Consider the following 16,918-nt stretch of genomic DNA (forward strand, 5'->3'; position numbering starts at 1 on the left):
ATTAAATTCAACCAATTGAACTGTGGTGGAGGAAATCAGTGCCCTGGCAGCTGAGTTATAATACAGCAATCCACTGGCACACAAGTGAAACTGGCGATCATTGAGTTTGATGGGGTTTCTGCTGATGAAGTGGTTCGAAACTCAGCGTGCTAATTTGATGCGAACTGAACTGAACATCTGCAACACAATGCTGCTTTGTCTATTGTCAGTAACATGCGCTGGCTTATCTGTGAGGCTGTGCACACTGAAGTCAGTTCATTTATTGATTGGATGAAAACAAGCAAAAAAGAAACAAACAAAATGAAAACATTACTAAACTAAACCTAAATGAAGAGAAAATCATCTGCTTCCACCTGAACAAGGGAACTCCTCCTCTTATTTGTTGCATACACAATACACACACACACACACACACCGCTTTAGCACCTCTCATTTGTCAGATGTCCACGGTTCCAAACAAAAAGGAAGACAAAGAGAGAACATGAAGTCTCAGGTGACAGGAAACCGGTTGTTCAGCCAAACTCACGAGCCAGCAAGGTTTGTATACATCACCAAGACATACGAAAGAACACTACAAAGCTTATCTCTGTGCCAAATCTACCAGGGAACAGCTTTATAAATAAACAGTGGGGTGCCCTTCAGTGGAAACATGCAGAAAGTAGATTAAAGGATGAGGAGCTTTATGTCCACTCGAATAAAAATAGCGTCTTCTTTTACATCTTTCACCACATTGCTTTTCACATGTGTTGAGCTGCTTCTTCTTCCTTTTTTTTTTTTTTTTTTTGAAAAACACAAAACATTTTTATTTATAGCCAAGAAGAGTTGTCAGAGACAGAGCCAGATCCATCTGAAAACCAGCTAGACTCCTCTCTGACCCCCATGCGCCCACGCTTTTCAAAATTTGACTGGCTTATTTCATACAAACAACTGTTTTAAAGGCAGTGTTGTGGAAAGCAGTATTTACCTCGGAATGAAGAGGAATTTGCAGGCTGGAAATTATATTTAAGTGCTTTGTGCATTTCAACCAGCTGTTTGGGACTTTTTGCACTGTACATTGGATTTGGTTGGATTCAACTTTCCTGTCATTGCACATTGCACAGCGTAGTTCACGCAGCTATGTTATATTCATTGTTATGGATTATTCCCCTTCTGTGTGCGACATCCATGTTGTTATGGAGCTGGTAAGCAAAATGGAGAGTAGATATAGGATTCACATTCATCAGGTGCACAGAAGCACGGCTGCAAATGAATGCTAATGTTGCCCCACGTCTGCTGGATGTAATAAGCGTTTGATTGCTCCAGTTATTTTACCAAGTTGGAATCAAATCCAAAACAGAACAGGTCACTGGAACACGTCCCTACTCACAGTTGAAACTGTTACTGCTAATTAGTAGCCACTGAGCTAGCACGCTCACCAGCTGCAAATACTGAATAAAACACACAAGAGCACACAGTTATCATCACAGTTTCCATTCAAATGGAAGCACAACTGTGTGTAACCGCTGTGCATCACAAGTTTTTGGCCTCGCCTAAGTCGTTGGACACCATGCACACCTCCGTGCCAAGTTTGGCTTCCCTGGGATTAATGTTTCTTCAGCTAGAAAACAGCTTTAGTGGAGAAACATAAACAAAGACTCAAGAAAACAGGCAATCCTTGTGAATACAGCAGGGAGACATGAGTCCTAGAGAAAAAATAAACCTGGAAGTCTTTGTTGTTGGCACACTTTTTGTTTACTGTGCTGTAAGAACTCATAACCCTTCAAAAATATACATAAATGAATTCATCTGTTCTTTGGACACAGATCTGAATGTCCTTGTCATTATGTGGGAACCAGCCGAATGAAACTGAACGTGGTCATTCTTGTTTCATCGCACAGAGCACAGAGTTACAGAGTACACTGCTGTGCTGTGCATATGGTCTGCAGAGGTGCAAGTCCAACTACTGAACACACTGCTGAGGATTTTGCCCTACCATTCATATCTTTTACTTCCACAGGCCTGACATTTTATTCATTTTACTTTTCTTCCCAACTCCTTTTAATTTGCTCATAGCAGTTTGCAGAATTGATTAACCGAGAAATGCAGCTGCAGAAATGAGACACAAAAGGTGGAACCAAAAGAAACGCTTTACAAACGAAAATTCATAAAAAAGCAAAAACAAATAAAAGGTGAGTAATTATGAGTAGATGGATTCAAAAGGAGTTGCACAGCAGCACAACAATAACATTCACCATGTTGTTTGCTTCGTTGGTCTAAGACATTATTTCTAAGTGGCTTAAATATTTCAGCTTGTTGGCAATTTTTTTGACCATTTTACGCACGTTCTTCAATCTGCTCGTCCATTCTCCCGTGGAATGTGCATCCTCAGTGAGCCAGTGTCCAGTTCGCCATTCCCCTGCTGAAACCAGAAGAATATTTAGGAAATATAAATGTCCAGAACCGCAGGCTTCGGACGCATTTGCAGGGATTTCTCTAGAGCATAGTTACAAACCTATTGCTTGTTAACAGAATCACTTGATTAGCATTTAATCATTAAGCTGACGATTTCAAATGAATATTTTGAACATTTGCATGATTACTTTTTAAACACGCTGTTACAAGACTCTACATCTGACCATGTCTCTACTGTTCAGAAATCAAAGCCTTCCCCTGGCTTTTATTGCTGGAATTGATACAGCCAATTCTCTGCCAAGTAGGTCACAAGCTCAGTTGTTCACAGTTCCAAAGTGCACTGTTATGAAAGCAGCCCATGCTTTGCAAGATAACCTAATTGATACAGAGAAAGAAAGGGAATACAAGCTGGAGTTCTGTCTCTGACTCCACTGTTTACCAGCACACGCTAAATTGGCACATAAAAACATAGCGACTTGAGCTTGACTATGACTGCAGAAATTTTGGACGTTATTATTGTTGGTGCCGGACTGTCTGGACTGACTGCAGCTCATTTGCTCAGAAAAAGGAATGCCAATCTGAGAATACTGATACTGGAGGGAAAAGGTTTGTAAATATGTATCATGATTGAAAGCTATTGTTAAAGCTGAAGTGGCGAGTCATTTTCTGCAGGATGCTTTGTTGTGAAATTGTCGTGAAGAGGCTCCGCTCTGATTAAATCACGTGTGCTGTGCCGCGCAGACCGGGTGGGAGGTCGCACGCTGTCCACCGAAATACCAGCAGCCAATGGCGTCGATCGCTGGGACCTTGGAGGGCAGTGGGTTGGCAGGTAACGTTGATCGAAAACTCCAGTTGAGACCACGCAGATACATGTTATTCTCTTGTATGATTATGTCTTAGGAGGATTTTCAAGGAGACACAGAGGAACATTTTTCCTCGTGAGTGGAATTTGTTGTTTTGTTAATGATACTGAGCCGTTGAAATGCAAAGTTGCACTGAACAAAAAGAGACAAATGCAAAATCAGTGATTTGGAAGTAGTCACATTTTCCACCTTTTTAAAATGGAGTTATAGTAAAATGTGTAGATCAATCCTGCCAACCAGGGGCTCCAGCCTCCAAGATAATTGGATAAAATAGATGCTGCCAACTTACTGATACATTATTTTAAGTCAATATCAATCATACAAACAATAAAGGTGCTCATAATAGTCCATTTAAGAGAAAACATTTCAATAAAATGACTGAAAACAGATCTCTGGGTCGTAGATGCATAAATTCAGTGATATTGTGAGTGATGCAAGGTTCGTATGAGTTATTGTGAAAAGAATAGAGTCCTAAGTGTTTTCAGAGCTGTGCTTGTAGGCTGGTACTGGAGTCAGAGGGCCTGTGATTGAAATTAGTATGCTGCTGTACTGCTCATTATATTACAGACTCATACTGCAACATGTTTCATTTTATCTATTAATTTGCATGAATTTATGTAAGGATGCACATATAAATATATATATATATGTGTGTGTGCGTGTCTGTGCTTATACAGTGTACATTATATTATTTTCACCTTTGTTTACTTTACATTAAGAGGTTATGTAATGTTTTTGCCCGGTGAACCTCAGGGAGAGAAGCTGTTGTGCCATTAACAGACAGTGGAGATCCAGATAAATAAGCAAATAAACACTGCAGAGTATGAAGAAAACTTTTTTATCTTTTCAGAACTTAAATATTGAAGCTTGCTTCTCTTTAGATGCTTTGTGTTAACAGCGCTTGTATTGTGTCTATTTTCAATATTTCATCTCCTTGGTGTTCCATCCTTCCAACCTGAATTGACCCACCTTCCCTACAACCAGCCAATTTCAAAACGGCCTCTTTCTCATAGGTTGCGGAGGAATTACTGCATGATAAATCAGCTAAAGTCCTGTTTCACCAAGACATTTCAGTCGGGATTCAGACAGCTTCACCGCACAGACTGCGATCAAAGTAACAGACCCCCACATGTCTGTATGTCGGAGCTGTCTAGCCAGGAGGCTACAACCAGTAGTTAATTATTGGCAACAGAGCAGCTCATACAGAGAACTTGTGAGGTTCATTGTTCAAGAGCACTTTGATGCCAGTTTAATATAAAGAGGAGAGAGCATGTCTCAGGTATTCATGGCTATATTTCACCAGTTTTCAAAGATATTTTCGGTTGTTCAAGGACTCACGGAGGCAAAATTGTACTCTCAAGCCCACTTCTCTTAACTCAGAATAAGTGTGCTTTGGATTTTTTATTAGCTGAAAGTACGATGACCCTCTAATAAATCCTGAAACACTAGAAATATAGAAATATAGCGTCTTAAAAACTGCTTCCTTTCTCTTTCAGCACCCAAACACACATCTTGGAGCTCATAAAGGAGCTGCGCCTCGAGACTTACTCACAATACAGCATTGGCAAGAAGGTGCACCACATAGGCGGGCCAGGTGCTAAAGTTCGCGCCTACAGAACCACTATCCCTGCTCTATCCACAGTTGTGCTAATGGACCTCACTCAGCTCCTGTGGAAGGTGAGGCAACAGACTTCCACAGCAGTGCTCTGTACTTAGGACTGTGTTCAGGTAGAGCTGATAAGAATCAGCTATATAACCACAACTCTCAGTGGACAAGTATGATATGAACAACACTGAGGACTGCTTTGATTCATTTCTTGTTGACTTTTCCTCGTGTACCAAGAATAGGATGATCTGCAGCATCTATGTCAGCATATATAGCAGATATTTCTTTACTTTGGTCAGTTTTCTAACAGCCATGTGTTTTTATATTCAGCTTTATTGACCTGTAATTTTTTACCATGCTGACAACAATGACGCGCCAAGAGGTGGCCGGGGGGGCTATGGCCGCCCCGATACCACTACTGCAACCCCCACAGCTTTTGGATTGATAGGACCAGCATTTATCACACAACTTCCTGCCCAGGATAAATGGTTAGAGTTGCAGTGGGAAGCAGAAAATGTTGTGGGAAAATGCCCCAGGAGAATCATATCTGGCAGCCTCCAACAATTCTGTTTTTTTTTTTTTACAGTATCAATGGGACGCTATTGGTTCACAGTGGTAAATCATCATGTGTGGGTGTGTTGTGGTGACTGAATTTTTCCCTCAGATTGACAGATTGTGTGCCACAGTATGTGTCCAGGATCCTTCAAGGACACCCAACGCTGCTGAACTGGACAGTATGACCCTGCACTCGTACATTGAGAAGCATGCTTGGACTGCAGGTCAGGGTTAACAGTAACCGTTGTGTAAATATCACCTCCTCCGTCTTCCTTAGTTGAGGATTTGTGTTTGCCTTGGACAAAACTGCGTCAGGTTCGACATCACAAGCGCACTGGAAAACAGGGAACAGGCCAATGGTTGCATTATCCCACCAGAAAAGGGGCGAGGTGTCATGTTTCCAGCACTGACGATAAATACACATGACTACTACAGAGTCTGTGACCAGGGAATAAATGTTGATCATACCTTTACCCACTGAAGACAGAAGCAAGGTGTTAGTGGGTGTTAGAGGGTTTTTGTCCAGTGTGAAAGAGGCATGAGATGCTTTAATTCAATTTTTTATCGACAGTATTTCAAAAAGATGAAGAAAAGTTTAGCCCCAATGTTTGTCTCTGCTCCTCAGCAGTTAGGTAAAGGAAGCATTTGTCCAATATTAGTTGAGATATTTCAGTTTGGATAAGAATGGTGTTGTCAGTAAGTGTAGATTGCTATTAATCCCTAGATTTGTATGCCAAATCAAATCGTACATTGACTTTATTTATGGACTGCAGACTACAGATTTGATTACAGAAAGATTCATCGTTATCCTCCCATGTGTCTCATTGTTAACTATCCTCTGTCTGCGGTTTAGGCCTTTAGAATAAATTGCAGGGTTTTTTGGCATTGCACCATGTAGTGGTTAGCTATGTAATGGTATACAACTCTGCAGAACGTTGTCATTGCAGGGAAATTGGTATTATCACTGCATGTGTGAGAGGTATGTATGACCCCAGCTGTGTAAACTATATATTCAATCATCCCATTCTGCCAGAACTCAAAGAGGAGATGGGACTGTGCAGCAGGTCTGTCTTCGGCATGGAGCCATCCCAGATGTCCTTCCTATTCTTCCTCATGTATGCTGCAGCAGCTGGAGGGCTACTGCCGCTGCTGGAGAACACTCCAGGTTCCGCTCAGGAACTCAAGATAAAGGTACACAGCTCATATCCTTCCCCTGAGAGCATATTTTTGACTTGAGCGCCGTCTTTAAACCAGAGATCATATTTCTTCTCCACTCTGATGAAACTCTGGCTCCTCAATGCAGTCTGCACATCTTGGTCAAGACCTGTCGCAGCAAGCATAATGCCATTCTTTGTCTGGATGCACCATCGACTGGGGCGACATAAACGCTTGCACCTGTGGCCTTGTATGGGATTTTGCTATTTTCTATGTCCTCCCTCTGCATGAACGTTGTGGCTATGCAATGTTCTGTTTTTTGTGGTGTTGCGTCTATACCTTGTCTAAAAGGGCAGAGTGATGACATACTTGCCATTAAGAAAAATGACACCAGAGCTACAAACCAGTATATTAGCCCATTTCCTCCACTTCCTTCTTCTGCAGCAGTTTCCTTATTACCCAGCAATTTCCTGAGGGATTATAATGAGTGGGACTGCAAGCATAGGACCACAGATGCAGTCACAGCAGGATCAGATCAAATGGGAATCAGAAAGGCCCTGCTCTTATCAGTTGTATATCACGACAAAAGCTACGTGAGGTATGACTCACCTCTGTCATATTTCTGTCTGCCTTACAAACAGATTTTCAATACATTTTCATCTGAACTTTTTGTAGTCCTTTGCACTCCAGCTTACATGCAGCTTTTATTTTGTCCCTTTTTTTAGGATTTTTATTTTGGACCTTTGGAAGAAAACTGTTCTCTGTCTTATGCTAAATAACCAGAACTTTTTTTTTTTTTGTCAGAAAGACACACTTCTGATGAGTTTTCAAAATGTCATCTGCAACTGCTTGGGGACCACAAAAAAAAATGTTTTCTTGCATTGGCACATTGACAGAAGTCTCTGAGGCACATACATCAAAATCTTGGCAAACGTAACTGAATTATCTGCATCACTGGCTAGACAGCACCAGGGGTTTTGTTGTTTTATAATATGGGTGAAGTGACCCTTTAACTTCAACCCAGGGGAGGCGGGCATCTATGGGTTTTAAGCCCACCTTCAAGTGTAATATCTGTCTCTCCACAGGGAGGCACCCAACAGCTTTCAGAGTGCTTGGCAGAGCGTGTTGGGTGGAGGAATGTCCAGCTGGGTTCTGCCGTGACGGCCATATGGCAGGTAGAGTACAGTAACAGCTCACTCTGGGGATTGATGAGGCGCGACACAGAGATAACAGCTTCCTCAGTGGGGAAACAGGCCGTCTCCTGTGAAGGCACTGTCTGTTCCGCCTGACTGTCTTCCTTATCCACAGCTGAGAGACCAAGAAGGCTCCATGCACCCTTAAGTGTAGAGCTTTTCCTCAATTAATTGCTATCTACTGATTCTGCATTTTATATGAATTTTTTGATTGTTCAATAGATAGAATATTGAATTGCAGGATGACACAATATCAAAAAACTGGACTATTAAACACTGAACTAAGTAGTGAGTTCAGTCAGTAAGGACAGTGCCCTTCGAGTTACATTTCCAAGTGTGCACCACAGTAGAGCCGAAACAACTAGTCGATTAAACAAATAGCCAGTGGACACAAGATCATTTCATTGACAACAATTTCGATAATCATCTTGTCATTAATGTTATTCATCAAGCAAAAAGGCCAAGAATGAAGTGTTTGCAGCCTCTTAAAAGAGAGTATTTGGTGCTTTTTCTGGTTCACAGCATGTTAAACTGAGTATATTTGGATTCAATTAATCAGTCAGTCAACATGAAATTAATCGTCAACTTTTAATTGGGAATGTTTGCTGTTTGGATTTTAGACAGTTGCTCAAAACACACAACCTCAAGGGGCCACATAGGGTTACAGGAAATGGTGATGTTTCTTTTACAGTGTTTTAAAAACCAAACATTTAATCAATTAGTTGACAAAAAATGGCAGATTAATCAATAATGAAAACAACAGTTGGATGCAGCCGTACATTTTTCAACAACAGATAAATAATTGACCTGAAAAACATAATCTAATTAGTCAATATTGAAAATAAATCTGCTGCAGTCCTGTACCCAAGTACATTCCAATAACAAGAATAAGGAGGAAGGCATGTTTTCTCTATTCTCAGAGTCACAGGAGGCTGTAGTCTTTGCAGGCGTCGTTGGGTTACAGGCAGGTACACACCCTTGACTTTTGTCAGTCTATCACATGGCTAACACATATCGACAGGCAAACACATTCACACTCAAATTCACAGCTACGGGCAACTCAGAGTTTCTAGTTCACCAAAGCTGAACCAGAGCACCCAGAGGAAACCCACACAGGCTGGGAGGAAGATACAAACTTCACACAGAAAGCCCCCCCCAGTCAGCCTGGTTGGCTTCACACCCAGGACCTTCTTTCCACAAGGCAATAGTGCCAAGTGCATAGAAACCAAAGAATACAAAATCATTACTCTATGAAAATAGAAGTGAAAATAAATAAATTGGCTTCCTTGAGACTTTTCAGGAAAACTTGAGGAGCTGGGACACCTTTAATTTTCAGCTCTGTCGCTGAAAAAGCCAAAGAGCTGAGGGTTTGTTACAGTGGTGCTGGAAGACATGAACTCCTAATTACAGAGGGCCTTCACTGTGTTAAAAAGAAACAAAAAAAAGAAGATCCTAAAGTTACTAGGGAGCCAGTCGAGAGAGCTAAAAATACAGTAAATGGAATTCCTAATTTTCAGCATCCAAAAATATCTAGCTGTTTTTACCAGTCTCAGAAGACAAGAGCTTTCTATGTTGCTCGCTGACGTTCTGTGGTGGGTGAGTTTTAATTATCACCAGAGGCTTAAGTTTAGTGGAAATGCGTGTGAGACCGAGGGAGCTAGCACACAACAGCTCTGCCCCTGTAACAGCGAGGCTGTCTGCGGTGATTCAGTGATACACAGCAGAACATCTTGCCTTGACTGTCATTTTTAACCACCTTTTGAAGTGTATTTTGACACATGAAAATACTGAAATATCTCGTCCTCAGATTGTCAGAATCAGTGTCCATTAAAAAAAATGAAATCTATTAGAAAGAGATCAGTTTGACTGATGACTGTGCCTCGTGTATAAAAGTCTCCTTAGAATCTGTGCTGTCTGCAGTAATGGTATGCAGAAATGCAGAATCTGGCTCCAAATAGGTATTCATTTAGCACAGTTAGATGCTTATGAAAATATGGGCTCATCTACTGGAAAAAAAGATGACTCGTGAAGTTAAATGCAGTTTGTGCATTCTTTATTTGAAATAAACTGTGTCCAAAATCTTATAAACAGCCCCACCACACCAGAGAGGTTGACTGGCACTAACAAATCTGTGCTGCTCGCTTATTAAATAAAGCCGTATTTCTGTTTATGTGTTCCAACAGGATGCTGAGTGGGCCAGGGTGACGACTGCCACCAACACCTTCTTGTGCAGAGCTGTGATTGTCACCTGCCCCCCTCATTTGGCAGGTCAGTGCTCGTCTCCTGCCTCTGTCGACTCACTAAATGAAATTCTCACTGATGCAGGAGGCAAATATCCTCCTCTCTCACTGTGTCGGTCAAATGTGGCAAACTCTGCATCCGTGCCGATAAATCTTTGATTTTTCCTTAATCTTTTTTGGCTGTGGGGCGTGGCAGTCTCTTTGGCTGGAGTAAATTCTGTCTGAGGTCGATCCCTGGGCTGAGGAATTGCCTGGATTGGATTTTTATCCACAGTAAGAGTTGAGGCCAAAACTTTAAGTGGGGGCCAACGTGCCATTCGTTACGGTCGGCGGTGGGAAGTTGAAAGTGACACACACGTCATTACTGTCCTGTCTGCAATCGAGCTGGCAAGGAGGGAAAAAACGTGGCCCGCTGCAGTGTTTTCTGGCTGTCCACAAGGTTTTTAATTGAACCACGTAACACAGCTTTTAAAAACATGCCATGTTGAAAATCAAACTTGGAAGTGTGTGTCTATCAATAGTACACACATCACATATAAAGAGTCTGGCCAGCCATGTGCATTTGACATCAAGCTGTGCAAGTGAGTTTGAGAAAATATATCCAAAGCTTGAGTAGAATCCACTTTATATTTGTTGTTTCTGACAACAGAAATCCTCCATTTCAACTTCCAGTCGGCTGCAGTGTAAACTATGGTGACTTGGAGTTGTGTCTGATTTAATTTTTGTAGTTTGGCCAGTGCTGTGCAGGACACACAGTAAGACTGAAGTCGGTGCTGGTTGATGTTGAGGCCGTGTGCAGGGGCCACTGGAAGGGGCCGAAGCTGAAGCTCGGGCTTCCTCTGCGTCTGTGCCTGTTTGTATTAAGCTGGCAACAGATCTGTCACTCAAAGCCTCATACTCAGAGCCATGGACCACGGCCAGGATCCTTAATGAGACAGGTTTGAGAGCAGTGTTGAATTATGCAGCATGGATTGCTCTGGCTCGGTTGCCACAGTACCATGCTTTGGCCCTAAATCAGCGCGGGGAGAATGACAGGGACTTTCAAAAGCCAAAGTCAGGCCAGCGATTGAGACGTCACCTCTCCCAAAAGGAGTCAGTGATGAATTAAAGAGCGGCTTGCTGCTTGAAGTCATCTGTGTGACATGTTTTGTTTGAATTTTATGGAAGTGGGCAAACCTGAGAAGCTTTCCAGTCAGTGGGGGAGGGAAGGAGAGAGCTTATGGCAGGCAGTGGGAATGCTGATAATAACTCTAGAGGATTCTAAGCCTCCCTTGGACAGTGTACATGTAAAGGCTTGTTCACAGCATCCATAACCTCTCATATTTGGCTTTTTGGCTTTTTCTATCTGTGTCTGAGTTAATTCTCCAGTCATTTGCTTTTGAATCAATGAACAGGCGCATGAATAAATGAACAAAAAAAAAAAAACTTTCCAGGGTTCAAGAGGTGGAAGACACCACCACATCCACACACACACACACACACGCAAACACAAACGCTGAATGTAAGCTGTGTACATCACGTTTGTGCTGTTCCCGGCGCCTGGATTTATCTCCCCGTTTCATCTATCCATCTTTTATAATGAGTTCCGTCAGTTTTCTCCCCCCTTTTTTTGTTAGCACTTCTCTCACTCACCTCAGTGATTTATGAACCGTCTGGTTTGGCTGCATGAGACTTCTACGCGTGAAGAGGATGAGCGTGGAAATGAGAATTTTGGCCATGTGTTGACTATTTCAAGACGACGTTGAAGTATTTGCATGTTTCAGTCGGTTCCCATCTATATTCATCGTGAGACTGCATGATAAAAAAAAATCCCATAAAGCCTTCACAGCAAGCATTTGGAGCATAATGCAATTAGGCGCACTGTGTAGCATTCAGCGATAGTAACAGAGACAGCTCCGCACTTACTGAATTAACATTTTGTTTCAATGTGTTTTTCTGTCTCTCTTTATCAAGTAGGAAGCCCCTGGCAGAGCACAGCTCTATGGCTGTGTGTGCACATATGTGTCTGTGTGGGCACGTGTATGGATATTTATTGTTACATGGGCGAAGTTAAGTTCTTGACGTCACTTTCTAAAGTCGTACCTGACTAAAAAGGGATTTTATCTGATTGCGACTGAACTTGACAGGCAGCCAAGCAACACTATATCTGATGTTGCCATCTATCTTGTCATGCAGGAGGCGCCGCTGTAATGACAGCAGGCTTGGGCAGTGGTGAGGAAACTATTACAGCTGCCACTCATGGTTTAGTCCAGGGCCTTGTTTACACTAGTAGAAAGCAGGTAAGCAGTGCATTAGCATTGATTTGTCAACTGACACTGTGAGCCAGGATTCCAGGCCAGTATCCACTGTGCTGTGAATGAAACTAATGGAGCCTAATTTGGGGATTAAACACGAAGTGGGAGCTGAAGTGATTGTGGAGATAGCTAATGCAATCTGATTTTTATCTTGCTGAGTTTAAACTCACATCTGTGTCTATTTTGCATCTCTGCTAATGAGCACTGTAGCAAGTGCTGATGAGCAGGTACATATATTACTGGAGGCTTTTGCAGTCACCAATGGAAAATGTTAATACCAGTACTTTCCTCTAAAGCTCTTGCCATTTCTGTGTGACAAGAATTTTGAGGCCAATACTGAAATTGGTACTAGAGTTTTTCTAAAAAAAACAAATAATTATATATATATGTATGTATATATATATATATATATATATATATATATATATATATATATATATATATATATATATATATATATATATATATATATGCATATACACACACACACACACATATATATATATATACACATATGCATATACACACACACACACATATATATATATGTTTATATACATGTTTTGTGTGGAATTCATTTTTATAACATCAACACATAATCCATTTTTTTTTTTTACAAGGAGCCTTTAAATTTGGTTATCAAAGAATTGTGATCAAGATACTAGTTGTAGTATCAAGATAGATCAAAGAAAGTAAAACTTGTTCTCTGGTGACGCTGTTTCTAGATGACCTTTACCGTACAGGCTGACTGTGTGTGTATCTATTTCGTTCTATCTATTTCTGTACGACAGCTCTGCTAATTAAGACAGTTCAAAAACTCCATTATTAAAGATTTGGGTCTAAAGTAGGAACAGTCGAAAAGAAAGTTTCAAAGTAAGTTTCTATCATAAATGAATAGCACGCAAAAACGCAATTAATCTGCTTCCCCAGGACTGTGTGTGCTGTGGTTTGATTAGATTTGACTGACAGTAGTGTGTCTCTGGCAGCATAAGCAAACAAGTCCATCAATCTATACTCATCTGCAATATACCATGCTTTCTTCCCCAAGCATTTAGCATTTAGCCTATCTTGCTTTTATCAGCATGGTAAATATTTGGGGGAAAAAAGTAGGGTTGCTCAGTTGCTCTTGCAGTTCCATATAGGCTGCCCTACATGCTGGAAAATGAATTGGCCTCCACCTGCCTGTAAATGTTTAAATAGTTAATAGTTCCCAGTGTTTCTATTAAATTCTACTGTAAAGTTGAACTCAGCCTTAAAGATGACTCCACAGGAACTTTAACCTGAGTCAAATGAGAAAATTAGCACGTCCTCATACCTAGGCGATAAATAGGCTGATTGCCAATGACACTGAACCTTCATCGCCATGTGTTAATCGTTGTCAGATGGTTGTAGTTTACTTAGGTTGGGGCACCAAAACTACTGGTTAGGTATAGAAAAACACCATGGTTTGGGTTAAAAACTTTGTTGTTAAGTAAGTTCAAATAAGTGAGCTTGACTTTTGGTTTCACACTGGAAACAAACAGCAGTCTCCTGGGTGAAGGCCCTGTGTTTGTCTGACAAATCCATCCACTCCATACTTACTTGCTTTTTAATACTGACTTCTTCTATTGCTCCTCTTATAATTACTATGACCACTAGAGGTTGCAGCCCAATGATAAACATGAATATGGGTTGTAATAACCTACTTGCACAGGCAATGGGCATTTTTATGGTGAGGACAAGCTGAATTAAACAGCTTTATTCTTAAGCCGGGTTTGGAACTGTTTCACCCGTAATGCATCATGGCTTTCTGCACACTGGTGCCCCACCGCATGCAGCTGGTGCCCTTTTTACTTTTTTCTGCCCCTCAGACCACCTCAGACAGCTGCTGGAGATACAGCAGGAGGGATGTCCTGTGGTGCTGTAGAATTGTAGAACTAAACTATGACCTGGACCCACACTTTCTTTCCACTTTCTCCGACTGTGTGGAGATCTGCTGTTGTCGAATCACACATGGACAACAAAGGCATTTAAGTGAGGGCAAAACATGAGAATAAGTGTAGGCTGACAAGAGTTTAATGTGGGGAAACTGCTCTGCAGGTGTCCTGAACTGACACTAGAGAGATTAAATGAATTTGTCATATCTGTAGGTAAGGTGTATTGAAGATGATGTTGAGGGTTTATAAAAAGACACAATGTCTGTAGATAAGAAAAGCCTAATCCTAACCAGAGAACCCCAAACACATGACAAATTCATATACCAGATATCTATATTATATATTGATTAGATTTGACTGATATACTACATGTATTTGAAGAACTCTGACTCTTTGTCTCTGAAAATGCTGATCTGGGGACAGCCCTTGAATAAAGCATGGTATATTGGAGCGGAGTGGTGCACTGTGTTTTCATTTTGATGGACTGTCACTCACACTTAAAGTTAAAAAAGTTTAGCATAAGTGAACAACGCAGCAACTGTCAGATTGTAGTTCTCGCATTTCTAGATTCTGATCACTATCCAAAAGTACCTCAGGTCACCTTTTTTCCGACACATGGCCGCCGGCTTCAAACCCGTGAGAAGAGCACAGACAAACCGCAAATACAGAAATCGTTGTAACGTCGGCACATAATTGTGTCTTCCTGTAGGACCGATCACTTTTAATGAAGAAGCTTCTTGAGAAAAAAGGGTCTCAGGGCCCTTAAAACACCGGTCAAAATTAAATGCATCCTCTGTTAATGGTCCACCGGCCTTGTTTAGTAAGGTATTTATTCATTGGAGATTAAAAGCCAACCAATGTCAAACCGCAGTTAAATGAATTTCTAAACTAATGAGGACAACTTTAGCCAGAGGGGTCATCCTGCTTGAGTCTGCTTTTGTCAAGACCAACAGGAGCAATTATTAAGTAATGTCGGAGCTGCTGTGTGTGTGTGTGTGTGGAGATGGGGGAGGGTGTCTGCCGCTACTACCCAGCCTTCAATTTCAATAAGTGTCAAGAGGCTACATACATAATTCAATAAAAGATCTGTGATGTAACGTGCCCGCAGATACAGGACTCCATCTTTAACGTCTGGATTAAGTGGTTGGTGAATTGTGCTGCCTGTTTCTGATGGCTTTACAGATTTATGACAGCGAGGGCTAGTAATTTTTTTTATTTTTTTGGTATCCATCTGTCGTTAGTGCCTCATTCTTTTGAAATGACCTTCTGGATTCTTTGGCTATCTGCCTGGAGTTACGGGATAAAAGGTCTTTATATCCTCATTTTGATCAAAACGCAGACACGCTGCAGTCATGGAAAAAGCCTTTTCTCTTTACATAAAAACATTTTCTTGGCCAAACACCTAGCAAGAGTGCGTGTAATTTCATCTTCTTGTTCTTCCTTTATACAACAGGTTGTTACATCATGTGCTGTGCGCTATTAGGATGAAAGAGATGATCCAATTTCACAGCACACATAGGCACGGCCATGAACTAAACCCCAGCTCTGGCTAGCTTACCCTATTTTCATACTTTTTAAAGTTTCTTTGCACCGCTCTTTCTAAATTGCCATTTGGAAACTGCAACTCTGAATCATCATCCCTTTGATGTTATGTCTTGATATGAGTGGCTTTTAGTGTTTCACTTTCCTCATCCTTGTGACAGTCGAAGACACTGAAAGTGCCTGCGCGCGGTGATAAAAGTTCAGAGTGAGAAAATAATGGAAATTCCAAAGCCCCTTGCTGAAGGCTACAACAGATGTGACTGTCAGGTCAGTGAGGGAGGAAATTGGGAAAGCAAGGTCAACATTGTCCGGTAGTGCATTCGCAGAAATGGGCTTAGCGAGGATCAAATGCCACGATATTTTAAAAACGAGGAAGTGAAGTTCAGAAAGACAGAAAGACGACGTAAAGCCTGAGAGGAAACCACTCTGGGGGGAACAACTAGCAGTTGTGCAGATTGCTCCGGAGCCATAGGATGCTCTTGAACTCGCAGCTGCTTTCCAAAGATGACAGAGTGATGCAAAAAAGCTGTCTGATGAATTGTCAAATGAGAGTACTTCAGAGAATGGTTGTAGATGAGGATTGTGTCAGCGTGTTGCTGTTCTCCTTTGCATTTCACATTTTAGTGTGCTTTCTCTCCTTTCATCCTGTGGTCAAATCATATAGCATGTTCAGTAATTCTAAATATAAACTGGCTTTGTTTTCATGAATTAATTCAATTAATGAACAGGCTGTGTCAAAATGTGTGTAGCTCTGGATATTGTGGTACAAATGGTGGGACCATATGAATTATGAAGAGTTAAAATAGAGATGGAAATATAAGCATGTAATGTGTTTTTCTGCGGATCATGCTTGTTGGCCTCAGTCAATGAACGTTACTGAAGAAACAGAAGAAGAAGTGAGAGCAAGTTCTAATCCGGTGTGTTAAATTGTGGTGCTGGGGTGCTTTGAGCCAAATGCTAGCATTGGCCTGCTAATGTACTCACTATGAAAATGCTAATTCTTCCATGTTGTGTTAGATTGCTGACATTTGCTAATTAGCACAAAACACAAAGTGCAGCTGAAGAGGACGGGGATGTCATTAGTTTTGCGGGTGTTTTGGTGAAATACTGAACCAAAGCATTGGACAAATTGAAGTTGCGAGTTGATGGTGGCATCAAGTCAG

At 41.3% G+C, this 16,918-nt stretch overlaps 1 protein-coding gene across 1 annotated transcript in view; it reads left to right on the forward strand.

Annotated features, from left to right (window-relative positions):
- The first annotated feature begins 2,879 nt into the window (after window positions 1–2,879).
- The window catches only part of si:ch211-127i16.2 (probable flavin-containing monoamine oxidase A), a 39,375-nt gene continuing 25,336 nt past the window's right edge, over window positions 2,880–16,918 (forward strand). The window contains exons 1-7 of the mRNA XM_041960667.1: window positions 2,880–2,997; window positions 3,133–3,220; window positions 4,751–4,931; window positions 5,525–5,639; window positions 6,449–6,606; window positions 7,656–7,745; window positions 9,947–10,031. Coding sequence (XP_041816601.1) covers window positions 2,880–2,997; window positions 3,133–3,220; window positions 4,751–4,931; window positions 5,525–5,639; window positions 6,449–6,606; window positions 7,656–7,745; window positions 9,947–10,031 — 835 coding nt within the window. The remainder of the gene's footprint in view (window positions 2,998–3,132; window positions 3,221–4,750; window positions 4,932–5,524; window positions 5,640–6,448; window positions 6,607–7,655; window positions 7,746–9,946; window positions 10,032–16,918) is intronic.

The sequence above is a fragment of the Chelmon rostratus genome, chromosome 19 (assembly GCF_017976325.1).
Source record: "Chelmon rostratus isolate fCheRos1 chromosome 19, fCheRos1.pri, whole genome shotgun sequence".
In the NCBI taxonomy this organism is placed as follows: domain Eukaryota; kingdom Metazoa; phylum Chordata; class Actinopteri; order Chaetodontiformes; family Chaetodontidae; genus Chelmon; species Chelmon rostratus.